This window comes from Cucurbita pepo, chromosome 11 (assembly GCF_057944985.1).
Source record: "Cucurbita pepo subsp. pepo isolate OVF chromosome 11, ASM5794498v1, whole genome shotgun sequence".
In the NCBI taxonomy this organism is placed as follows: domain Eukaryota; kingdom Viridiplantae; phylum Streptophyta; class Magnoliopsida; order Cucurbitales; family Cucurbitaceae; genus Cucurbita; species Cucurbita pepo.
The window spans coordinates 991,609-1,016,938 of record NC_141808.1 but is presented as its reverse complement, the minus strand read 5'-3'; the positions used below and the strand labels follow the sequence as shown (position 1 = coordinate 1,016,938).

At 40.4% G+C, this 25,330-nt stretch overlaps 5 protein-coding genes and 1 non-coding gene across 13 annotated transcripts; 3 read left to right on the top strand and 3 right to left on the bottom strand.

The window, feature by feature from the left end:
* Positions 1-15: 15 nt before the first annotated feature.
* DUT1 (DUTP-PYROPHOSPHATASE-LIKE 1) lies at positions 16-1,172 on the bottom strand. 2 transcript variants are annotated; one of them, XM_087128395.1, is made up of 3 exons: positions 681-1,172; positions 478-590; positions 16-410 (listed from the first exon to the last, which is right to left on the bottom strand). In XM_087128395.1, exons 1-3 carry the CDS (start codon positions 1,031-1,033, stop codon positions 166-168), a joined length of 711 nt encoding a protein of 236 aa, XP_086984521.1. In that variant the 5' UTR covers positions 1,034-1,172; the 3' UTR covers positions 16-165. The 2 variants fall into 2 exon arrangements, with proteins under 2 accessions (XP_086984521.1, XP_023546399.2); XM_023690631.2 differs by having other exon boundaries at positions 499-590; positions 681-940.
* Positions 1,173-2,826: 1,654 nt separating this feature from the next.
* Positions 2,827-11,723, top strand: LOC111805921 (protein ESSENTIAL FOR POTEXVIRUS ACCUMULATION 1). Its single transcript, XM_023691215.2, has 10 exons — positions 2,827-3,002; positions 4,257-4,345; positions 4,539-5,450; positions 5,531-5,660; positions 5,770-5,931; positions 6,299-7,090; positions 7,220-9,965; positions 10,102-10,283; positions 10,422-10,481; positions 11,053-11,723. The coding sequence occupies exons 1-10, from the start codon at positions 2,933-2,935 to the stop codon at positions 11,442-11,444; spliced, it is 5,535 nt and encodes a 1,844-aa protein (XP_023546983.2). The 5' UTR covers positions 2,827-2,932; the 3' UTR covers positions 11,445-11,723.
* Positions 11,724-12,025: 302 nt separating this feature from the next.
* LOC111805922 (uncharacterized) lies at positions 12,026-13,725 on the bottom strand. 7 transcript variants are annotated; one of them, XR_002816717.2, is made up of 4 exons: positions 13,222-13,725; positions 12,939-13,154; positions 12,316-12,465; positions 12,026-12,284 (listed from the first exon to the last, which is right to left on the bottom strand). XR_002816717.2 is itself a non-coding variant. In XM_023691218.2 (3 exons), exons 1-3 carry the CDS (start codon positions 13,483-13,485, stop codon positions 12,261-12,263), a joined length of 504 nt encoding a protein of 167 aa, XP_023546986.2. In that variant the 5' UTR covers positions 13,486-13,725; the 3' UTR covers positions 12,026-12,260. The 7 variants fall into 7 exon arrangements, 4 of the variants coding, with proteins under 4 accessions (XP_023546986.2, XP_023546988.2, XP_023546985.2 ...); XR_002816718.2 differs by having other exon boundaries at positions 12,387-12,465; XM_023691218.2 differs by lacking the exon at positions 12,316-12,465.
* A 190-nt stretch (positions 13,726-13,915) lies between these two features.
* On the top strand, positions 13,916-15,189 carry LOC111805471 (uncharacterized). Its single transcript, XM_023690576.2, has one exon. The coding sequence runs from the start codon at positions 14,333-14,335 to the stop codon at positions 15,137-15,139; it is 807 nt and encodes a 268-aa protein (XP_023546344.2). The 5' UTR covers positions 13,916-14,332; the 3' UTR covers positions 15,140-15,189.
* Positions 15,190-15,456: 267 nt separating this feature from the next.
* LOC111804698 (uncharacterized) lies at positions 15,457-19,975 on the bottom strand. The gene is made up of 6 exons (XM_023689452.2): positions 19,771-19,975; positions 17,285-18,927; positions 17,130-17,205; positions 16,518-16,873; positions 15,793-15,891; positions 15,457-15,722 (listed from the first exon to the last, which is right to left on the bottom strand). Exons 2-6 carry the CDS (start codon positions 18,878-18,880, stop codon positions 15,591-15,593), a joined length of 2,259 nt encoding a protein of 752 aa, XP_023545220.2. The 5' UTR covers positions 18,881-18,927; positions 19,771-19,975; the 3' UTR covers positions 15,457-15,590.
* Positions 19,976-21,607: 1,632 nt separating this feature from the next.
* On the top strand, positions 21,608-24,293 carry LOC111805396 (putative membrane protein At1g75140). The gene is made up of 2 exons (XR_015422914.1): positions 21,608-21,820; positions 21,928-24,293. It is a non-coding gene; the product is annotated as a putative membrane protein At1g75140 (transcript).
* The last annotated feature ends 1,037 nt before the right edge of the window (positions 24,294-25,330 follow it).

The window sequence follows — 25,330 nt, the reverse complement described above, 5'->3', positions numbered from 1 at the left end:
TCTAGTAGTTGCAAATAGATGTAAATTTGGTAATTCGTTTATTTCAGTAGCAAGATACAGAAGAAAGTTCTTTTTCGTTGTCTGATGATCATGTATTCAACGATAAACGATGCAAAATGGGAAAAAGAACTGCAAATCCGCCATTTCTAAGCAGTTAGAGATTTCTCAAACACCTGTAGAGCCGAAGCCAGATTCACCTCGGAGAGTGGAATCCAAATCCTCGACCTCCAGCACCTCCGGCGTCACAATTTTCTCAAGAATCAGTTGAGCGATTCTGTCGCCCATTTTCACCTCGAAATCCGCATCAGAGTGATTGAACAATATTACTGCCAGGGGGCCTCTGTAATCAGCATCTATCACACCCGCACCAACATCGATCGCATGCTTCAAAGCCAAACCCGAACGCGGTGCTGCAAAATAGCGAAAAGACTTCAGTATCAGTCCAAGATTGCAAGAAAGATGTAAGATGGTGCGTACTTAGATTAGATTTAGAAGTACCAATTCGAGCGTAAGTTCCGTCCGGAATCGCGATGCTCAAATCAGTCGGAACCAAGCCTCTTCCTCGAGAAGGGATAATCGTATCTTTTGCACTATATTATCATACATGATAACGGTAAACGTCAAGAACCGAAACTTCCTGCACTAGTTCATGGACATAAACAGAATCACAGATAAGTCACCTGGAGAGATCGTAACCAGCGGAGAGAGCGGAGGCTCGCGATGGCAACACGGCATTATCGGACAGTTTCTTTACTCTGAGAAGCGTCGATGAATAGCTAAATCTTTCAGACTCACCGCTCTCATGAGCAAGCTTTGGTACCTTGGGCGACCGCAACGTTACATTGTCTTCTGAGGGGCAGTTCTGCGCCATTGTTAGGGTTCGGGAGAAATGAGAATTGAACCTGAAATTGACGCAGGTCTGTGTGGGGTTAGAAGAAGGCGAAACGGCTTTAAATAGAGGAAGACTAGAGTGCATCGTCGGTAATGGCGCCAAATTTTCCCTCCATTTCACTGCACGATAACCTATTGACATCGTACGGTGACGTTCTAGCAAGGCCCAAGGGAGAACTTCAATTCGGTTCGCTCGTTTGGACCCAACCCCGAGTGAACCGACCCGACCGGTTCGATTTTAGATTTAAAGAATTTTTAACTTTCCTTTTGCAGAGGAGACTTGGCGAATGAGGATAAGCTACGGGCGACGGCGAGGAGTGGCTCTGCAACGGACTAGTGGCGAACGACGAACTACCGGCGCGGCGAGGAGAAGTAACGAACGATGGTCTTAGCTGCTGCAGCGAGGAGAAGCTGCTTGCAGGTGCTTCGACGACGAAGGGGCGGCACGGCGAGGAGTGCGACTGCCTGTCGAGGAGTCCGATGGTGAATGGCGAAGAACGAGTGCTGAGACCGACGAGGAGCGGAAAGAAAAAAATGGCGAATACAGCGGCGGAGCTAAGAATAAAAGGGCTCTTGCCTTCTTAAGGATTGTCACAGTTCGGTTCGATTTTCCCTAAACCGAACCGACCATTTATTCGGCGATTGGTTTGATTTTCTGGTTTTCTTGTGGACCCCTGGGGCTGGTACTGGATAGGGAAATGGGTGGTTTGGGCCTTTAAATGGGCCTGGATTAATGGTCTAATGATTTGGGCCGCTACTTGATTCACATTGGGCCGAACGATCTTCTTTTGCCTAGAGGACGTTTTTAGCTTTATCTTATTTCTTTACAAAAAGAAAAATAATAAAAAATAAAAATAAAATCAAATCCATTTTGAATTACGAATTTTAAAAGTTCGCATCCCATACTTATTTGATACTTATCTAATTAACACGTCACAGTAATATGTTAAGTAAAAGATGCTTGAGAGAGAAAAAAAACTAATATTTTATTGTGAGAGAGCAAACCATAAGATGAGTGGAATGAGCATGTCTAAATTAAGAAGAGAGTTGGCTGTGACTCTCATGTTGGCACAAGAGAAGCGACGACCCTCGAGTGGCGCTCATTCAACCACGCGATGGCCTAGACGAGTGCCATGATGCGACCGAGGTGAATGGTGCATCATCTAACATACCACACAGAGTGCCCATTGAAGACAAGTTGAGACATAAGCAAGATAGAGACATCGAATAGACAAGAGAGACAAATATAGACTTGTTGAAGGGTCGGATACGGTCCCGAGCCTTAACCTTGAAAGTCGGGATTATGGAAGGAATTTGGGCCTGCGGTTCGGGAGTCAAGTCCGTCCATATGAAATATGAATGCTCACCAAGTTTAGTGTCAATCGGGCACCGTATGACCATTCACAAAAATCATGTCTATGCCTAGAATATTGAAAATGACTCAAAATATACGGGGTACCACGGTGTTAGCTGTCCAAGTCCCCGCAGTCGTCTCTATGAATGGGCGCGACCTTTGTGCACCAACCTTGTTTAGACTTACAAACTCATACTCTATCGCTCACATCAATGCATATAGGCCATGCTCGTCCCCACATCACGATAATATGTTGAATAATTGAATGAAACTTAAGGTTGTTCGCTCGATTTTCTTAGACGTGTTTATTTCATTTGTCGTAATGTTATTCGACCATCGTAACGTACGCGTCATCTTGGTCTTATTTGGACTCACAAACTCATACTATCTATATGGACTTAGTGCAGTCAGGCTCCTCCACGGACAATGAGAAGGACACGATCGTAAGAAGAAAAATTAAACAGTAATGAGACGACGTGTCGTTTCGTCTTAACCTAACGCCGTTATGAAATGTCTCTGTTTATCTGTTTTCTATCGCGTTTTATATATTCTCACCGTAACCTCATTTTTCGACTCTCACATCGTCCTAAGCGCAATCATCACCGAAGCATAAGAAAAAGGGTTTTCTTTGTTCTATCTATCCCGCGCTCTCTCTTTATCTATCTGCAACTCTCTCCGAGATCATCCATGGCCGGCCGCTTCGACTTTGGCTCTCGCCCCAATCTCTCTGTCTCCAGTCCGCTCCATGCTGCCAATGGTATTTCTCTCTCTCCCTCTCTACTTTACTCTAAGCTTAGACACTATTTTTTTCCATCCCTTTTTTGATCGTCATTCTTGGGGTTTTGTACTGTTTAGCTTAACCTAGCTGAGGGTTTTTATATGTCTGGATGTTTTCGGTTTAATCGTGTTTTGTGGGTGTGGTACTCGTCTGGCAGCGCTGATGGTTATCGCTCTTGGAGTTAGGGTTTTTTCGGGTATTTCGAAAATGGGGTTTCGATTTTTTCGGTTCTATTCTTAATTTGGCTCGTGGGTTTTCTTATTGCTTTGTTGGCGAATAAACAAACGAGTTTGAGTGTTATTGGTCGTTGTTAATTTCGAGGATTGGCTAATGTGGCTCTTGGCCATTTCCTCTCTATACTTTTTATTCCTTTTTTTTTCCTTTTGATGTAAATGAAATGCTGGTCTCGGAGCTTTGCTCGAGTCATTTTTATTTGTTCATTGATGTTGGAAGGTTCTACCTTTTTAAAGCTATTTGACAATTCACGACAAGCACAGAATTTGAGTTAATATTAACCACTTGGTTTTCACACGAGAACTTGCTTTCTTTTTGCGAATCGACACTCCTGTTGGTGCACGTTTTCTGAAGGATCTGAGAATTTATGTGTCCTGTGCTACCAATACCTGTTGGAACAGTTAAACGCTCGACTGAATGTTAATATTGGCGTTCTTCGACATGAATTTAATTTTAATTTTTTTTTCTGATGGTCTGTAGAATTCTGAAACTTAATCATCTGTAAGGATTTCATATTGAAGCTCTAATGATTGTCAGTTCAGGTTTAATAAGTGTCTTAACCGAGGTTTACAAATGATGTTTTGCAGTCAGTAAAAGCTTCTCTCGTGAATTTTTGATGATTTTCTTTTTCTCTTCTCTAAAGTTTTTCGACTGTGGTTCTTTTTTGGTGCGGTGAACTTATTTTTAAAATGTATCTATTTGGATGGTGTTACATATCATTCTATTTGAATGGTTTTCAATTATAGTTTCACAGCCGGAGTACGACAAAGGGTGAGTAGTAACTTAAATATGAACTGTTGATACATGTGCCTGCAGTAATGGAATTTGAGGAAGTGATTTATATATACAGTTATTTCTATTGCATTGTAGCAGCATGGCGTGGTCCTTGGGTTAATTTGAAGTTCAAATATTTATAATTTTTAAACATTAAATGTCTCGACTATTTCTATTTACGGACATAATGTTGCAGGGTTACTTATTTTTAATATTTTTATGCAGATGTTCAGGGGTCTGAAAATCCAATTCCTCTTTCACCACAGTGGCTTCTGCCTAAACCAGGGGAGAGTAAGCATGGAATGGGAACTGGGGTGTGTAATCTGAACTCAGACCTTACAGTTTATCTTTACCACCATATGTTTGTGATATTTAACTGCAGAGGGACATTTGAGTTTTAAGTTATATAGTGAATCCACTTTTAGTCAGTCATAATATGTTAACTGTAGATCCATTCCCTATAATTCCTGATGGTTTTTCTGGTTCTCATTAAATTTTTATGTGCAGGAAAACCATTTCAGTCATCAACCTGTTTATGGAAACCGCATGGACACGATGAAGGGATCAGAGAATTCTGAGGATATGAATGAAATACAAAAGAAAAAAGAAATTTTTAGGCCATCCTTGACTGATTCTGAAATTGGTAGGCGTGACCGTTGGCATGACGAGGAAAGAGAAAATAGTTCTTCAGTGCGTAAGGATCGTTGGAGGGATGGTGAGAAAGAGATAGGTGATGGTCGTAAGATGGATCGTTGGAATGAAGACTCATCCACAAGAGTCTTTAGAGAATCTCGCCGAGGCCCATCGGAACGCTGGTCTGATTCAAGCAATCGGGATAATGTTCATTATGATCAACGACGTGAGAGCAAATGGAACACACGTTGGGGCCCTGATGATAAGGAAACTGAAGGCTTTCGTGAGAAGCGGGTGGACTCTGGAAGAGATGGTGATTTGCACCTTGACAAAAATTTCTCTCATGTGTCCAATTATGGGAAAAATGACAGGGATGGAGATCATTATCGCCCATGGAGGTCTAGTTCCTCTCAGGGTCGAGGTAAGGGAGAACCCCCTCATCACCAAACCCAAACTCCAATCAAACAAGTTCCTGCATTTTCCCATCGTGGACGTGCAGACAACACACCTCCTACCTTCTCTTTAGGTCGTGGAATCATCAGTTCTGGTGTAAATCCTCCCAATAGTATTTATTCATCTCCACATTCTCTCGGAGCTTCCTCTGAGAAATCTGGAAGAGAGCCTTACTACTACAAATATAGCAGGACAAAGTTGCTTGATGTTTTCAGGACTACCAGTCTGACATCACAGCAAACTTTAAAAGATGGATTTGTGCCCGTGCCTACTCTTACACTGGATGAACCGTTGGAGCCTCTTGCTCTTTGTGTGCCAACTACTGAAGAAATGGTAAAATACTGCTATCTACTGTCATGTTAAGTATTCATTCTAGCTGTTCGAATGACAACTTTTTTTTCTTTCTTTTTTAGACTTTCTTGAAGGGGATTGATAAAGGGGAAATTGTCAGTAGTGGTGCACCTCAGGTGTCAAAGGATGGTCGAAACTCATCAGAATTTATGCAGACTAGACGAACAAAACTTGGTGTTTCACCTTCCCTAGGTTCAAAATGCTTCCCCTTATTTTTTATTTATTTTGGTGCTTGGTTTTTTGATCGAATTTGAATAAGTAGTGGGGAATTCACTACCTTGGACCCTGTTTGTTTGAGCAGGCAGTAGAGAGGATTTACCTCATGGCTTTGATGATTGCAATGATGATAAGGATGATAGCACCACTAAACCTGGTCACACAAACTATTCAGAGGTCACTACCGAGAGGCAGTTGCCATATCATAGGCCCCTGGCACATGCTAGTAGCACCTTCAAATCTGAAGGTAAGTAACACCTTACCTGGAGGGTATAAAAGGTTTGGAATGTTACTGTTGCTACCTGTTGTCTGATTGATGTGGGTAGAAATGTTTTTAGTGTTATTTTAATTTATCTTAGTTAAGGCTCTATTTTACCACAAAGATCTTAGTTGGAGAGGATTTTCTTAACTCTTTTTGGGACCTACCTTTTTTGTTCTTTCTTAGAAATTAATGAAAAGCTGTGTTGCTTCTGGTTTTTAAATTTTGTTGGTTTTTGCGGGTATATCTTTTCCAGTTATGGAAAGCTACCCTTGTTTGTCAAAATTCAATTTTCTGCATGGACTGTTTTCTCATTTATCTCTGAAGATGTTTGTACAATGGTCGTATTGTGCAGCTTTCAGAGAAGATGACAATGCTATGAGAAAAGCAGATGAGGGGCCTGTCTGTAGGGAATCTAGTGTTAAGGGGGGTACCAATGTTCAACACGGCCGTACATGGGATGCCTCATCACTTGAGCAACTCCTGAATACATCCTTACCTGATTGGAGAGACAATCCTAATAATATCAACTCAGGAACTCCTGACAAGGGTCTACAGTCTTCAAAGAATCTTAATGATGGGTGGGGAAGTAACTCAGCCACTCCATCTTATCCGAAGGAGAATCCCAAATGGCATACCGGGGATGAATCCATCCTTAGAAGGCAGCTTTCAGGGATTTTGGACAAGGAACAACTAGCAAGGAAAACTGTTCAATCTGCTCCAGAGGATTTGCAATTCCATTACATTGATCCTTCTGGTGCAATTCAGGGCCCATTTAGTGGGGCTGACATTATTCAATGGTTTGAGGGTGGGTATTTTGGCTTAGATTTACCTGTCCGTCTGGCAAATGCACCAAATGACTTGCCATTTTCAGCACTTGGTGATGCCATGCCTCATTTACGATCTAAAGCCAAGCCACCACCAGGATTTTGTGGACCAAAGCAGAATGAATTCGCAGATACATTAGGTAACGCTAGTATTGGTAGCTTGGGAAAGCTTCATACTGGTTTGAATGAGATTGATCCTTTGAGGAATGAGACAAGGCATAAACATGGCTCAACGGTTGAAGCTGAAAACAGATTTCTGGAGTCACTTATGTCTGGTAATATAGGTTCTTCACCTCTCGAGAAGAGTGCCTTTTCTGAAGGTCTGTTTTTGTATGTGAATAAAGAAGATTGTTATATCGCTTTCCTTTGAAGTTCTTTTGCATCGTTGTTATAATTCTTGTTATAATATTGTAGTGAGATATAAATTGATAGTGATGCTTATTGTGTAGGCTTGCCGGGATATTTTGGAAATAATTCTAATAATTTGCCTTCGTTGGGAATAGACAATGGAAACAACCTTTTCCTGTTGGCCAAAAGAATGGAACTTGAGCGGCAAAGGTCTTTGTCCAATCCTTATGCATTTTGGCCTGGTATAGATGCTTCATCCAAGGTATCTAAGCCAGATATTGGCCTAGATGATCCAATTCAGCAAGCCAAACTTTTATCTTCAATAATAGACCATTCTCGCCAAACTTCTCATCCTCAAAGTGCTGATATGTCGGCCATTCTGCAAGGCTTGTCTGACAAAGCACCTCCTGGCATTAATGACGTTGCTGGCTGGTCAAAATTTGCTTCACAGTGTGCTCCCGATCCTCTCCAAAGTAAACTTGACTTGCACCATGATCTTAACTTGTCTTCGCAGGCACCTTTTGGTTTCCAACAACAGAGATTACAACCACAGCCGCCGTTGACAAATTTGCTTGCTCAAGCTACTGATAATTCTACCTTAACTCCAGATAAGTTTCTTCCTTCCAGCTTATCTCAAGATCCACAACTGATAAGTAAATTGCAACAACAGCACCTGTTGCAGTTGCATTCGCAAGTGCCTTTCTCTGCACAACAGATGTCATTGTTGGACAAAATTTTATTACTTAAGCAGCAGCAAAAACAAGAGGAGCAACAACAGTTATTACAGCAGCAGCAGCAGTTGCTCTCCCAGGTTCTATCAGACCATCAGTCACGTCAGCATTTTGTCGATCCATCTTTTGGACAGTTGCACGGCGCTCCTATACCTATTGGAAATGCATCTAATGATCCATCACAAGTCCAGCTATCACGAGAGAAGTTTCAGATTGGTTCACAAAAGCCCTTAAATGTACTAACTGATCATGCGACTACCTACGGAAATATGGCTCTGCAAGCTACCCAAGGAGCCAGTTACAATGTTAATTCAGAAGATCCGTCCCTTGTTCTTCCACCTCAAATGTTTGGAAATGTTGTTCAGCAGCAGAAGAGTTGGACTGCTGCTATCCCCGAGCAGCTTAATGATACTCGTCCGAAAGATGTTATACCTGGATCTAATGTTGTCGAGGGCTCACTTTTGCCTGGGATGTCTAGCAAATCAAACGAGGATGTGAATCTTGTACCGAAGTCATCTGATAGCCACACTATTATTAAAACTTCGGAAAAAATATCGGAGGATGTACCAAGGCTGGATGCAACTGTCACATCTTTTGCATCTGTTGATGCTACTGTGGAACCTCTTCCTCTCAAGAACGCTGAAATCTCAGTTGCTATACCACCAGCAGCAGTTCATAATATTGAAATTTCCGTTCCCGACAGTGTACCTGCTGTGAAGGTTCAAGAAGCTAGTATGCCTATGGAAAAGCTGGCAAGGGATGCAAGCAGAGATGAAACCTCCTTGGAGGCAGAAGTGAAAAATGTTGAGGTACAAGAACCTAGAAAATCTTCTGATAAAAAGACCAAGAAGCAAAAATCTTCAAAGTTGCTGTCCTCTGACCAGGCCAAGGACTCTAAGAATTCTGGTATTCAGCAGTCAAAGCAATCAAAAAGTGGGAAATCAGAAAATGATTTGAAATTGAAGTCAGATAATATTGTGGGAAAATCAAGTGACACGGCTTGCTCTCCTCGGAAGATCAGAGATGGGGATGGCAAAATTGCCATTGTGGATAGTCAGCTAGATCAAAGCTCTGCCTCTGCTGTAAATTCCTGGAACGATGGTGAAACTGTTCAAGTGAGGGATGAGTCCAGACTAAGTGGGTTTGATTCTGTGCTTAATTCACAAACTCAATCTAGTCAAAGAGCTTGGAAAATTGCTTCGAATTTCAAGCCAAAGTCTTTATTGGAGATTCAGGAGGAAGAGCAGAAAATGGCACATACCGAAACTGTTGTATCAGACATTTCAACTTCTATCAACACAATGAGTTTATCAACTCCTTGGGCTGGAATCGTCAGCAGTTCAGACCCAAAAGCTTCCAGAGAAATTCATAAAGATTCTGTGAATTCAGAATCAAGTGAGAAACATGAAAATTTATTGACTTCAAGAAGTAGAAAGAGCCAATTGCATGATCTGCTGGCTGAAGATGATATGGAAAAGTCTGGTGCAGGTGATGTTCGTGTTTCTGACACTGTTCAGATTGCTTCTTCTCCTCAGGTCATGGCCGTGCGAGCAGAACCTATGGATGAAAATTTTATTGAGGCAAAAGACACAAAAAAGAGCCGCAAGAAGTCTGCTAAGGCTAAGGGTATTGGTACCAAGGCCTCCTCTGCAGTCCCTTCTGCTGATGTGCCTGTTGGTTTAAGTCCCGTTGAGAAGGGGAAAATCTCCCGCCAGACGCAGCAAGAGAAGGAAGCAATGCCCGCCATTCCTTCTGGGCCTTCTTTTGGTGATTTTGTTCTGTGGAAGGGAGAAGTTGCTAATGTGGCCCCTGCTCCAGCATGGTCCAGTGACTCTGGGAAGGTCGCCAAACCCACATCTTTGAGGGATATTCAGATGGAGCAGGAAAGAAAAATCTCTGCTGCTCAGCATTCTCAACAAATCTCTACTCCCCAAAAGGCTCAGCCTACTCAGGTTGGTCGTAGCAGCCGCACTACTACTCCTTCCTGGTCTCTCTCTGCATCTTCCCCATCGAAGGCTGCATCATCCCCCCTTCAGAATATTCCTACTCAGTCAAAACATGGAGGTGATGATGACCTATTTTGGGGCCCCATTGAGTCAAAGCAAGAGAATCAGCGGTATGGTTTTACCCCCCTATTCTGGGATCTGTGTATACTTTGTAACAATGTAGCTTTTTTTTTTTCCATTGTAGCCACCATTGCTGCTATATGATTCTGGTTTTCAAGGGAAATAAAGCAATGTTTTTGTTTTCAGGGTTGATGTACGTCCTGGGAGCCACGGAAACTGGGGAAATAGGAACACCCCTGTAAAAGCAGTAGCTTCAACTGGGTTGTTAAGCCGACAAAAATCATCTGGTGGCAAAGCTGACCATCTTTCGTCCTCGCCTGCACAATCATCTCAGAAAGGCAAGCAAGATCCAATTACCAAACATTCAGGTTAGTGTTTTATGGTTTTTTTTCCCCTAAAGGTATCTAGGAAGGGTTTGGGTTTTTTTTTTTCTTTTTTCTTACCCTTTTTCTTGCCAAAATCTTCTTTGGCATGTATAATGATAAAGTTTTTTCCTCACCTTGTAGAAGCTATGGGCTTCCGTGATTGGTGTGAGAATGAATGTGTAAGGCTCATTGGGACAAAAGGTATCTTTTCTTGCCTGGTTGAAGATAGACATAGACATTTTGCTTATGAATTCATGTCCGATGAGGCATGGATGTGAATGCATTATCGTTTCTTATCTTGAAAAAAAATGTCCTACGAGGATTGGATGCTTATGGTTTGCACGATATTTTTGATATTTGACATTTATGAGATTTCGTCACACTGGAGTATTAGATCACTCACAGAGTGGCACATGGACATGACAAAATATTTGAGAGAACTAAGGCCTTTTTATTTTAGATGATAAACATCCGTTACGTATCATTTTGTGAGACTTCTAGATCATTGCGAAACTAATTTACAGTTTTCTTTTCAACTTTGTAGTTAATGTTTGCATCACTAGAAACATCTAACTTGCTTTTCCAGAGTTTCACTAGAAACATCCGTTACAGTTTTCTTTTATTATATATTAAACGCATCTATCACGATTAAAAATGCAACCTTTTAAGCATATAAATACTTGAACGTGTCATTCTTTCTGAAAATTATTTGTCATGCTTTATGTCTATCTTTTATTATTAATGGAGTATGAACTCTATTTGCCTGTTCTAGACACGAGTTTCCTGGAATTCTGCTTGAAGCAGTCAAGATCTGAGGCAGAGCTGCTTTTGATAGAGAATCTTGGATCATATGATCCCGACCACGAGTTCATCGATCAATTCCTCAATTACAAGGAGTTGCTCCCAGCAGATGTTATTGAAATTGCATTCCAAAGTCGGAACGAGAGGAAGGTATCTGCAATGGCTTCCCGAGATGTGAATTCCGGCAATGCTGGTGGGGGGGATCTGGACCCGGACGTGTCTGCTGGCCGAGATGGGTCGGCGAAAAGTGGAGGAGGAAAGAAGAAAGGAAAGAAAGGAAAGAAGATCAATCCATCAGTTTTGGGGTTTAATGTAGTTAGTAACCGAATCATGATGGGTGAGATTCAGACGGTTGAAGATTAGTAGGAAAGAAAGAGAGCAGCTTTGGAGGCAAATGTAAATAAATGCATCCAACTTTGTGTAAATGGATTTTTTTTTGTACCTCAATTACCACCACCAAAACATCATAGAGATGCAGCAGCAGTGACTATTTTTGTCTGTTGCTCGTCGATTTTGACAATTAACTGTCTGTCTTGTCTTCTTAGGTTTGTTGTTTTATTGGGTCTGTCTGTCACAAACATTTTTGAGCTGGATTGGATTTAACCTAACCGAGGTAATTTATTCTTCTTTGTGTTTCGCTTCCTTTGTTGGTCTTCTTTTTATGCATAGCGCAGCTGTGGTCATGGAATGTTCCGATGCTTAGGCATGCAACTTCAATTCTTTGACTTCTTTTAGTGTATAGTTTAATTTGTGAGCTGGGCTGGTTCTGCTCCATTTTCATAGCCTGGCCTAGTCTATTGAGTGTTAGCAAAAGGCTGTATTTGATAATGTATGATGTGTAGGAGCCTGGAACTCGATGCATAATGCTGCTGCTTGTGATGGGTTGTGTAAAGTGCCATGCTTACTAGGGAGGTGTTCGGAGGCCGTGGTTTGAGAGTTGGGTGTTGGATACAACCACTGTTTTACATTTCATTCTATCAGTAATAACGATTGTACAATACTTGTTCTACTTTAGAGTTGGCCGTGTAAAATTTGGTCTTCACGAACAATAGGTTTGAGCCTCAGGCACGTTTGAGAGTAAGAGCGATGAAATATGTTGAACAACTGTTTTGATAGCATATAACTCGGATTGAAGCACCGTTAGATATGATTTTGGTTATTGATCATACACCTTTCCAATCATACACCGTCCCAATCATACACCTTTAACACAACAATATTAGTAAGTGCATACCTAACTTAAAAACAAGTAAGAAAGAGTTTGGAACAAGCATGATTAACACAATAATATTAGTAAGTGCATACCTAACTTAAAAACAAGTAAGAACGAGTTTGGAACAAGCATGATCGAGACATCCACTTTTGATAAGTATAGTTGTTACGGCTGCATGTGGCCAAAAAAAAAAAAGAGAAAAAAGTTGGTGCCACTTTTATAACAATTAAATGCACATTACATAGGAAGAAAAAGAAAAAGAATCTTTGATCCATAAAATTTCAGAAATGGATTCATTTGATCCCTAAAAATTTTAAAATAAGTTTGAGAAATAGATTAATTTATCCCTAAAATTTTAAAATATACTTAATTATCCTTGTTTATAGGAATAGTCTTAAAGATCCCGAGTTTTGCCGAGAAGTCCTACATTTCTTTTTCCATTTCCTAATTAATAGAGTAATTATTTAAAAGTATTTTTAATGTTGATATGACATTTGAAATCAAATAAAATAAAATAAAATAGAGAAAGGAACCTTTTCATCGCCAAGAGAATCCAACCCATTGGTTTCAGAAACCAATTTCAATCAGAAACAGTCGCACAAACAAGACAGGGTTCAAGAAAATGTTTGATCTCGACGGCTAACCTTGGATTTGATCGGGATTGGGTCGACATGAACAGATTGCAGAGACATCCTAGCGATCTCCAAAAGGGCAGCATCTCGAACGGCGGGAACATCGCCGATCAAATCCTCGTACGCCGCTTCAAAAGCCTCCAACCAGAATCGCGGCAACCGGCCGCCGCCTCCATGGGAGTACAGATTCCACATGTGCCGGACATCCCTCTCCCGCTCTTCAACTTCCTAATTTTCAGCAAAACAATACACTAAAACAGTAAAAAAAAAAACAACAGTAAAAACAAGAACCCACCGTGGAAATAGCTAAAAGGATCACCAGAATGTCAAGATCGTCGAAGATCGGCTTGCGGGGGCCGTCGTAGAATCTGGCGAAAGTTCCGGCGGACCATTTGAGGGAGACGGAGCCGGTGAACATGGACCAGAAAGCGAGGAGTAGAATGGCGGCCAATACCCAGAACTTGTAGCGAGCTTTTCTTGAGAGGAAAAAGGAGACCCCAGTTTCTGATGGAGAGTCCTTCTTCAGTGCGGCCATTGTAGGTGAAAGGTCGGGTTTCATTTTTGGGGGAGAAAGTGGGGTTGTTTTGGGCGTGTTTCTTCAACAGTAGAGAGTGAGAAAGAGAGGAGAGTGATGAGAAATTAATGGAGGGTTTTGTCGTAATGTAAATGCAAGCTTTTATTGGGATCATGAATGGTGACTGTGTGCGAATGGGGCCAAGGCCATGGACAGAGCTTCTTCTGCAATTTGCCTGCGCACAAAAGGGAGTGGAGACTAGAGGAGGGGACCCACTTGGTTGGAATATTATAACCTATTGGAATATAACTTGCTAAAAGAGAGCAACACTCGGGAGAATTCAAACTTTAGGGTTATTTTGTTCACGTCACCCTCTTCCGTGTCACATCTTCTGTGTCATAGTTTGGAGTTTAGCTCTGCTACCAGTAGTAATCAGAGTCCAAGTCATAACAGGCATATCATATCTTGCTCTGATACTATTTATAACAAAAGTCTAGTGTCCTTACTCACACATTGATGTCGGGTTCTAATACCATTTGTAATGTGACCAAGTGTCCTCACTGACACACTACTCGGTGTTGACTTTGATATCATTTATAACAACGCAAATTCATCGATATTGTTCTCTTTGAGCTTTTCTTTTTTAGATTCCCCCTGAGAGTTTTTTAAATTCATCTAAGAGAGGTTTCCATTACGACCGATTATACTGCACTTCATATGAAAAGTTCTACACAATTAAGTACCAATAAACCTCTCGTCATCAGTTGGGATTTGGTCCAAACCACAACCCTATTGGCTCAACTTAGCTGCCGGCCGGCCACTGTCTCTTGTCACAATTATTTATACACAGAGAAACAGAGCAATTCGCCGGCCATCCTCCTCCCTTCTCTCCATGGCCAGAAGCTTCAAGCTCAAAGTCCGTCTCTTCATCTCCTCTTTCCGATTCTGCCGCCCTAAACACCCACACCCTTTAACTTTCCCCATAACCCCTTCGCCGGAAAATTTCCACTACGAGAAGCAATTGCCGGCCAACCCCAAATCCTGCTACAGCTGTTACCACAATCCACCATCGCCACCGCCATCAACGCCAGTGGGTTTCTTCGCCGATTTTTCAACAGAAGAGTCCACATCAGTCTGCATCAGCTGCAAATTGAAATCATACGCTCGGGCAAACGGACTAATGCAAGTGAAAGAAAACAGAGCCGAAACAGAGCATGAAATTTCAGGCGAGGAGAATCGGCGTTCCCCCTTTTCTTGGATAACCAGAAAGAAGTGGAAGAAGAAGAAGAAATCAAAGAAAACGGGGCTTCAAAGCAAGGCATTCCTGGCAAAGCACAAGTCGTATGGGTACGAGGGAGGGGAAGGCGAAGGAACAGAGGCATTGTTGAACTCTTCCATTAGTTTCTCCTCCGATGGATCGCCGGCGAAGAGAAGCGAAATCGGGTCATGTCCAAGTCAAGTGGAATGGAAAATGGGGGAGAGCTTAGTGCAGGTCAAGAAATCGAAGGAACCCCAAGAAGATTTCAAGAGGTCAATGGTACAGATGATATTGGAGAAGGAGATTTTTGAGGCGAAGGGATTGGAGGACCTTTTGCAGTGTTATTTGGCGTTGAACTCGCCGGAGTATCATGGGATTATAGTTGGAGCTTTTTCCGAGGTTTGGGAGTTTCTGTTCTACGATTCCCACTCAAACAAGTGATGGCCTATCAATCTACCTACCATTTTATAATAATCCTATAAGTTTTAAAACCTGTCTACCACTTCAATAAGCATCTCACAATTTACCTCCTTTTGGTCCATCATCCTCGTTCGCACCAGCTCGATGTTTGACTCCAATACCATTTTTAACCGTCCAAACCTACCACTAACAGATATTATACGAGTCTGTTAGAAAAATATTTCTACACCATTATAAAGAATAAAGAAGTTTACCCTCCAACTCAACCTGGGATCTTTTATCTTTAATATGGTCAAACTCATTTTGGTTTAATGTGGAAAAAGGAACGATGAAAATGATTTAATTTCCTCAATAGAATCCATTGGCTGCACTTTATTTTATATGAGACATGGGAATTTACAAAAAAAAATAAAATCTCAAGAGAACAATGATCCAGTATAAGTAAATAACCAAGTAGATAGGCTTTACGAAGTTACTTGATGCCGTCCTCGATCAACCTAACTTCACAAAGCTTTCCACCAGCTTCATCAGCAAATGTAATCTTCCTCTTCACCTTCTGAATTGCAGTTAGAGAAGAAACATTTGAACCATGCTCGGTTGTTTTCTGCAGTTAAGGGAAGAAAATTCAGTACTTTCCTTCTGTAAGAAAAATCGGATAACGCTGAGGTACTAACCATTATTTTACAAAAGCGGTTGCAATCCCTCGACATTATGGAAAGCCATTTTCTTGCTTGCGCTTGCGCTTTCGTGGCGTCTGCAATGGCCGTTCGCACCTGCCAAAGTGCAGAATAATACATGAGGGGACAACATAATAGTTGCATGGAAGTTCAGGTGCTAATTGCCGGTATACCAAAATCTAAGCAACAATCTGTGCTAAATGTCTAAAGTTCAACAAGAAGTTACAGGAAGGAGCAATGTCCTCAATTGACATAAGCAGCACCCAATTAACCCTTTAATCCATTTATCTTTCGCCTAGTTATCCCCCAAAAGAAGCTGGCAATAGGTTAAAGGAAGAATTTTATTGGACATGATTCCCCACCAGCAAAAACCTCGAGAAGTGAAAAAATAAATCTCCCCGAAATAATTGCCAAAGCCCTTGCATGACTTGGTTAAACACTTGGCGTGCAGGATTGAAACTTACAGCTTAGTACATCCTAGGTAATAAATACTAAGGGAAAGTGGGGTAAATGATTAAAGGCTTTACAAACACGTTCCTATATGCTAATTAATGCCAAAGGATATTAATAATGAAAGCTCTCCGAAGATCACGTCCAATAATTATCTGAAATCGGCATGTTAAACATGAATATTGTAAGGGAACATGGAAAATTCAATTTCTCAATAAAGTAATAGAACTCATGCTGTCAATTAAGTTGTGTTCCCATATATGTTTAGTTACCTCATCCGTGTTAAACTTGAAACTTGTAGCTTGGTTTCCTTCAACATGAAGTCTGTCGTCAACAATTGCTTTCATTGACGTTAACTGATTGGTAAGTTTCAGAGCAAGACATTCTATGTCCTGCATCTGCCTTTGTGTGAATGCAATTGCACTGTCTGAACAATTTTGGACAGCAGTGCTTCTAATGCTAGCTTGAGGAACTACAGTGGTGCTCGCTGAGTGAAGACTTCTCTTCTTTGATTTCCTTATCTTTTGCTTATGATACGTATCCGAATACACTCTCTTCATCTGGTCACGCTCTTCAGCTGAGACATCCCTGTACTTGATTTGGTTGGAATATGGTTTGCCACTACATGCTAAAATGAAAAGAGAAAAATTAGGAAAATGAAAACGAAAAGTGAACAAACTACTCCCAAACTATAGGACAAGTCATAAATATACTTTTAGGATTTCGCTAGGATTTCACATATGCTTATAAAAATAAATTCTAAAATAAAATAATTAAGTAAAATATATATATATATATATATATATATATTATTAAATGAACCCACCTCCCACGTATTAGTGCTAAGGAACTTACTAAACCGATGTTTAACTTCAGGAACTTACTTTTGTATTCTTTGTCATGTAACTGCATAGACCTCATACCCTTCGACAATCTTTTCTGAGATGTTGGAGAAATGGACTGAAAGTGAAAGCACAATAATATAAACAACCTCCGCATAATTTAAAACCAAATATTACATAAATTAGATTCAACTTACTGTTCTCTTTAACAGCAGCCTTATTGGATGACGTTTGGGTTCTTCAGTTTGATTAAACGTGTCCAAAGAACCATCAAGATGAAAATCTGGTGGAGTATTTCTTTCTGAATCATAATAATTAGACATTTGTGGTTGTCTCTCCGTAGCTGGACATTCGCCAGTAGATATCAAATGCTGATCAGGATTAAAGTTACCATCACTGATAGAATTTGTTGAAATACTTTTTCCATGATCAGGGCGCAAGTTACAATTACTGTTAGATTCTGTTGGAATACCTTTTTCATGAACAAATGCCAACTTGTCTTTATAACTGATCTCAGTTAAACATACTTCACCTTCAGGACTCGTCTCTTGGACTTTGAGGCTATTCAGATTATTGAGACTTATGACCTCGTGTGTAAAGGGTATACATTGTGAAATATAAGTGTCACAGCACTGTTCCTCGGTCGGGGCAATTGCTTCAGACATATCTTCACTATTATTCTGAAATATGACCTCGTTTGTAATATAAGTGCCAGAGAGCTGTTCCTTAGTCGAGGAAATAGCTTCTGACATGCTGTAATTGGATATATAACCTGGGGTACATTGCCCCTCCAGGCTCTCTGATGCAGGAAAATCTGAATAATGGGGTTTATGTACCTCCAGGTTATCTTCATACATCCACTCGTTGCTAGATTCCCCTACCATCTGAAGAGTTTTGGGTTCATCATCTTCCAAATATTCATGACATGCACTGTTTAGAACACAATATTCAGCTTCTTTCTCAGATGTTGTCAACTTGGGATACAAACTTGATTCATCAGCTCCATTAGGCCCGTGTTTCAGACACGAGTTTATATTTTCATCACAAAATAGAGACCACTCATCAATTTTGTAGTTTGTGCTTTGGATTTCTGTCACATCGGGTTCGGGAGTTTCAACTTTAATGTCTACTGGAACGGGTAGATCTGAACCAGATGGATGGAGATCTTGATCACTGTTGATCGGGTCAGAATTTCCAATTGTTTGGCCGCAATGTGAACTAGTAGATATTCTACCTTCGTCACATTTGGTTTTCAATTTTCTACATTTAGAAAGTTTGGATTTCCAGATGCTAAGAGCTACATTAAGATCACTATCATCCTCATCAGATAACAAGCATGCATGATCTGGTTCTCGTCTGGAACATGTCCCCAGTTTTTCCTTACTTGAGTCAACGGATCTCGACTGCCTCAACTTTCTTTTCTTGCAGCCTTCCATTATCTGCTTTAAAGTCATGTTATCAACTTCTACATCACTCTGTTCCCCATCGGTATCACTTTTATTGTCAGAATCAGAAACTTCGGGCTGATCATTGAATAGTTTTCTTTCTGCGTAAAGAACTTGGGTTTCCACCTTAAACTCACATTCATCAGGAATATTTTCTTCCAAACCTTCTCTCGACCATCGTCTTGGAAGTGATTCTTGAGTCTTGTCATCTATAGATTCATATATGTCAGTAAGCTTCTTAAATACGACTGCAGGCTTTCCATGGGAGTTGACGTTTAGAACTTTTGACATCGCACCACCTTTAGTGACATTGATATAATGCAAATGACTGAAACTTCTTAATTCCATTCGATAAGTATAATTCTTCCCCTCGCTGAACAGAGATAATGCTTCTCCTGCCGTGAAAAATAGTTATTAAGTAATGGTGGCAATAAATTCATCAGGACAGCATGACCCTAAACAACAAAGTGAAAATTGAGGATCAAAATAGTGTAGGTCCACCGCCCAAAAAAACTTATTCATCTTCAATTTCAAGGAAAATTTCAATAAGACTGCTCCAAAATGGGAAATTGAGGAACATTGGTACAATGAAGTCCGATATAGTTGAAAACCTTGTGACCTCGTGACTCGTCGCCCAAATTATGGGTGAACAAAAGGATTGACACGTTTATGCAGAAACAAAGGTCAGTAGCCAGGAAACTAGCAAGGCGTGAAAAATACCAGTCATCGCCAAGTAAATCCTCCACAATACACATTCATAATTTACTTTATACTCATATATTAAATTGTTAAATCCAGATCTCGACATTAACACTACTCGGCCAATTGAACGGTTCTCCTTTCGGAAAGGAGACAGCTCATTTTCACTAAAATAAACACGTCGACTTAACCATGGACATTAGAGAACTAAATCTAGTGGACGTTATGAATGAACATTCTATCAATCCGTAGGACGTTGTACCTATTAATCCGTGGACGTTAGAGAAAGCTATTCCGATCAACCAAAAAGCCTGAAATATAAGAATTAATGAACATGCTAAACAACTCAGCTAATTAAACTTCCGGAGCTAATGTCCAATGTTTCGTCCAAATGTCTAGATCTCATTATCAAAATAAAAAATGCATCAAACTAATTCGGCTGACGAAATAAAAGGGAATATTTGCAAATCCGATCAATGAATCGACCGCCTCCGATTCGAACAATAGTACCAGAAAAGCAAAAGCAAGTACTGACTAACCAGTGATAGGACTCTTTCAATCGCTGGCGTCGAGGCTGGCAGACGACGGAGGAGGAAGGAGATCAACGAGCAGAAGGCGAAACAGGGCAATCCAGTGACAGAAAAAGGCGGGAGAGAGATCTAGGGCTAGTTCTCCCAACAGAAGAAATATTAGAAGAGACGAGATTCAGATTCGCGCCAATTCGTCTGGCGGGAAATCGAGAGACTAAATTAGAGCGAAAATGATTTTATAAACCATTATATAGCGTGCGGTAGATGTGGCCGCTTCTCTTAAATCAGTTACTTCAAATCCGGCCGTTGATTTTGTTGACTCGTTGACTTCAGGTCTTTGCTGAGTGTTGGAGAAGATTTCTCCAATTAACTTTTGGGTCGTGTCACACCCAATCCTACCCCATATATGTACAATTGAAATTTCAGCTTTTAGAAATATTGTTAAATTATAAATTGATTTAAAAAAATAAAAGTATTTAAACATAATGTTTTTTTTTAATATATACGTTGTGAATTGTCGTGAAAAACCTTTGTTATATTCCCCTCTTCGATGCATCCTTTTACTGGAATTTATTTGGTTCATCCCATATTGATACACGAATTATCTTGATTCATGTATAATATTAATATTGTTATGTTTATCTAAAAATTTGTCTAGCATTGTTTTGAGATGTGAAGTCGTTGTTATCTTGTATTTACTCATAGACAATTAGAAGAAACTTAGTAAGAGAGATTTTGTGATGTGAAAGTGCGCGAGACACACTTGTAAACACTTTAGTTGCAGTGATTTACTGTCATCCATAGATGTACGAGAATTTTTTATTTCCAAAGTACATAAATCTTTGTGTTTCTTTATTTAATTTATGTTTGCGGGCGTATGAACACGATCGATCTTGTTTCCATGTACATTATAATAATTAATATCAGAACATTTTAACTACGATATTAGGGTACATCAATATATACGTTGATATAAAAAGATATAAAGTTATATGATTTAGGCATTAATTAACTAATTAATGTGATGTTGGTGTAACGATCTCCGACGGACAAGTTACAAGCTACAATGTCTGATGGAACAGCAAAATTGGAAACTATTTGGCAATCCTCATCCTCATTAATAATTCGACACGAAAGTGGCTCAGACATTAGGTTGTGCCTGCATGCACATGCCACGTGGCACCACAAGACAATGCCACACATGTCCTGGAACATTAAGACAGCTAACATGGAGGAAAAAGAAAAAAAAAAAAAAGAAAAAAGGTAATCGTACGCTGTTTTACGAATCGATTCCATACTATTTGTTATAAATTATAATAACATAAATGTTTTAAACGTTAATATTAAAACACTCAAAATCTTAATATATATATATATTGAATTCTCACCTTAATTAATTAAACGAATAATATGGATATATAAATAAGAGATACTGTCTTAATTGTTGTTCATTACTGTAATTAATATACTAGGCTACTCTTCTACAACAGCTCAAACCATTTATCAATAGTCTTCGGTTGGAGGAGTTTATTGCACAAAAACGTAAGGACGTAGACCCCCCACGAATCTCGTATGCAAAACTCGCATCTCATTAAGATAAGAGAGTGAGGTACAATAAGACCATTTCTATCCACGGCTCTTCTCACATAACTGTACATGGATGTAATCATTCAAACAGTTATCTCTCCTCGAGATGTAAATGATATTTATATAAAGTACGAGATTTTTTTTTTTTTTTTTTTTAAATGAAGGTTAAAAATATAAAGATAATTTAAAAAGATTAAAAGAAAATAAAATAAAAGAATAGTTAAAGGATGAAAATATTGGTGTTTTATCCAATGGGAGAAGGAGCTTCAAACATAACGCAAAATGACAAAAGACGGAAGATTTTGGGAAGAAAAACGTTGGGAGAGAGGAGAGGAGACAGCAACTTGACCAAATTAAAACCGCTTCCCCTTCGCATTTCCCCCAACGAAATGGTCGGAAGGAAGAAATTGATCGAAGCATGTTGACACTATTTCGCCTGAGATCGCGACCTTTTCGAAAGCCCTAGATCCTGGTACAGTCTCCGTCTCTGATTTTTTTAATACCGTCAGCTCCTTTTTTTTTTTTTTTTTTTTTTTTTTTCTTGATCTGTAATAACTTCTCACGGATTCGTAAAAAAAGCGAAACAAACAAAAGAAATCCAGGTAAGTTTTCGACGAAACGCTCCTGTTCCCAGATCCGAACAGAATCAGAGATCCGAAATTTAAGTTCACTCTGTATGGCGAGGTATTGAATAGCTTCTCCTAGCTTATTGAATGGCGAATCCGCGGAAAGGCAAGCTTCTTTTCATATATTTTCTATTCGTTTTTGGTATTCCCTATGTTTCTAGGGATTTTGTATGTTGTTCCAGCTCCTTGGAGCTGAACCAATCTGAAACTGAAGTCCCTTTTGAAACTAGACAGTATGATGTACTGAAAAATCTCGAAGAGTTAGTGAGAAACCTTAGCGATGTAGTTAGTAAGTTGGAGCTGAGGTTATCTAATATTCCCACGGCGGTGCATAGAGATGTGAAGTTGAATACTGATGCTTCGAGGCGGGTAGTGCCTGAGGTGGTTAGTTTAGGCGGGGGTAAACAAGATGGTTTGAATGATGGTGGAGATGGCGATTTGGACACTAGAATTCAAGATGGGGGTAGAGGGAGAGCTGTTTCAGTGACCAAATACAGTCCATTTTGGTCTGAGAGGTTCCACTTTATGTCGGCTGTAAAATTGGAGTCTGATGCTACTTCTATCAATGTCTTGCCGCTCAGGGATTTTGAGGGGCATAGCAAGTATGTAGCTGTTGGAGATGAGACAGGGAGAATTTATGTCTTTGTGAGAAATGGAGATGTTGCAGTTGAGCTTCGTACGATGTCTGGATCGCCCATTACTGCAATGCTTTCGTATATGTCTATTTATAAGAACGAGACCCTTCTGGTTACGGGGCACGAGAGCGGGGCGATCTCGATGCATCGGATTTGGGAGGGATCAAATGGGGAGGAGTCGAATTCGATTTTCATGGAACATGTTTTGGAATTTGTGGTCACTGATGGTCGAGAGGAGAAGTCGCCAATTTCCATATTGGAAGTTCATCATGTTGGGAGGACCAGGTACATTCTGTCTTCAGATGTCAAGGGAAAGATCAAGGTTTTCAGAGAAGATGGTACAGTTTATGGTTCTGTCATGCCGACGAGTAGGCCGATAGCATTCTTGAAGCAGAGGCTTTTGTTCTTGACAGAAACTGGTGCTGGCTCATTGGATTTGAGGAGCATGAAACTTAGGGAGTCCGAATGCGAGGGATTGAATTATTCTCTAGCTCGAAACTACGTGTTTGATGCCACAGAGCGATCTAAAGCCTATGGTTTTACATCAGATGGCGATTTAATTCATGTTATGTTGTTGGGAGATATAATGAACTTTAAATGCAGGGTTAGATCAAAGAAGAAGTTTGAGCTTGACGAACCACTTCTCTTTCAGGCAGTTAAGGGTTATTTGCTTGTGATTGGCAGCGAGAAGGTTCATGTTTTCAATGTGTCGTCGCAGCATTATGTTAGAGTTGGTGCACCGAGGCTTCTATTTTCGGCTCGTTTAGACGAGATCAGGTCATCTTTCCTGAACAACCAGAATTCGGATTTAGAGTCTCAAGGAAAATTTATACCCTTAATATCTAGTGATCGTGAAAAGCTTGTGGTTCTTGGACTAGGAGGTGGATATATAGGAATGTATCGCTCTAATCTTCCAATTTATAAAGGAGAGTTCAACACAATGCTCTGGACAAGCCCTGTTCTGTTTTTCATACTATTTCTCTTTGGAGCTTGGCAATTCTTTGCCAAGAAAAAGGAGGCACTCACTTCATGGGGACCTGATGACCCTTTTACTGCCACTTCACCAACTACCGGAGCTCCACTGGGAACTGGATCGACCGAGCGAACGTCTTTCATAGACACTCCTTCGAGAAGTACTGATATGCGAACGTCTTTCATAGACACTCCTTCGAGAAGTACTGATATGATGGATCTCAGAGGAGGCAGCGGCCTAAGAGGACCACCACGGCGTTATGGTTCTCCTACAGGGTATCCTGGCGGGGTAACGAGTTCTTTTAGGCCAGCTACGACAAGTGACCATAGCTCGAGACAGGCTGCAGTTGATCCAAATTATAGAGCAGCTTCTGAGCTCAAATTTAGGGGATCGCCATTAGAACCTCCAGGATTTCCAAAACGAAGGGAGCCTCTATTTGCAAACAACCAGGTGGTGAATCAGGTGGTGGATGAAAGCAGTTAAAGGAAAAGTAGGTATCAGCTAGAAATCTTTGCTTCAAAGAGTTTCAAGTTCTTGAATCCTGATTACGTTCTCTTTTTCCCAATTGCTCGTTTGCGTTTGCTGGTCGGTACGAACGTGTTTGATCTCGCTATATTTCTATATCTCTGTGTTTCTAGTTGCATGCAAAGGAGAAGGAAAAGAAAAAAAAAAAAAAAAGAATAGTGAAATAATGCAATTTTCTTCTTGAAATTGTTGTTCCCCTTTTGCATACTTCTGCTGATTCCATCATGCCTGCACAATGTTTTAACAGTCTTAACTTAAATTCAAGTTCTTCATGAGATGTATCATGTAAAATTATACTATCAAGTAGAAATACGAAGAATCACGAGTTCACGAATATTATAAACAACTCGTCCTGAAACACGAGTCCTCTGGGGTTCATGCTTGTCTGGGTAAGCTTAGTTCTTACGTTTGAATCGCCTTGCTTACCAACTGCGATCTGTATAATGTTCTTCTTGCTTGGTGTAAAGTTTGTACCATTTCAGACAGCGACACGGACCAAACCGATTCGGTTTGGTCGATCAACAGCCTATATGAATAGCATTACTGCAAATTCCCCAGATCATGCATTGTTCTACACCTTGGTTGAATGGTTGTGGAGTTTCTTTGCTTTTCCTTCAGCTTCAAAAGTTTGGGTTAAGACGAGGCTTGTTTTCCATAGCTGTCCTAAACTCCCATATCCAGATTAAGGGTTAGGAGATTTTATAATATGCAACCAAACCTACAATCTCGGATCTACAACATTTTCTTTTTTAAAAATCAAATCCCTCGTCATCGTCTTACACGTGGCGAGATTCTCCCTGTACACTGTTGGTCGGAGAAATTATTCTGTCACGAGTTCTTTTAATCTGATAATTTGTTTAGGGGTATAATCGTCTTTTCGTGGCTCTGGTTTTAAAAAAATGGAATAAATAATTCGACTATACGTCATGCACCGGCTGAAGTAGTCCGACTTGGCCTACAAAAGTTAATAAACTCGCAGATCCGGACACGTGGCGTCCGTGGGGCCCAGGGTAATCCACCAAAACGTAGTTGGAAACTTAACCATGGTTGGCGCGCCGCTTTAATGAGAAGATAACCGAAATTTTAAATTTCTGGCTCTTTCTTCAACTTCTGCCTCTCTTGTTCCTCTCAAGTGTGAACTGCGAAGTGACCGCCGCCTCGAAGGATCACGCATTCCCGGCGAAAAATCCGACGACCGGTTTAATTTTGACATTTACGTAAAA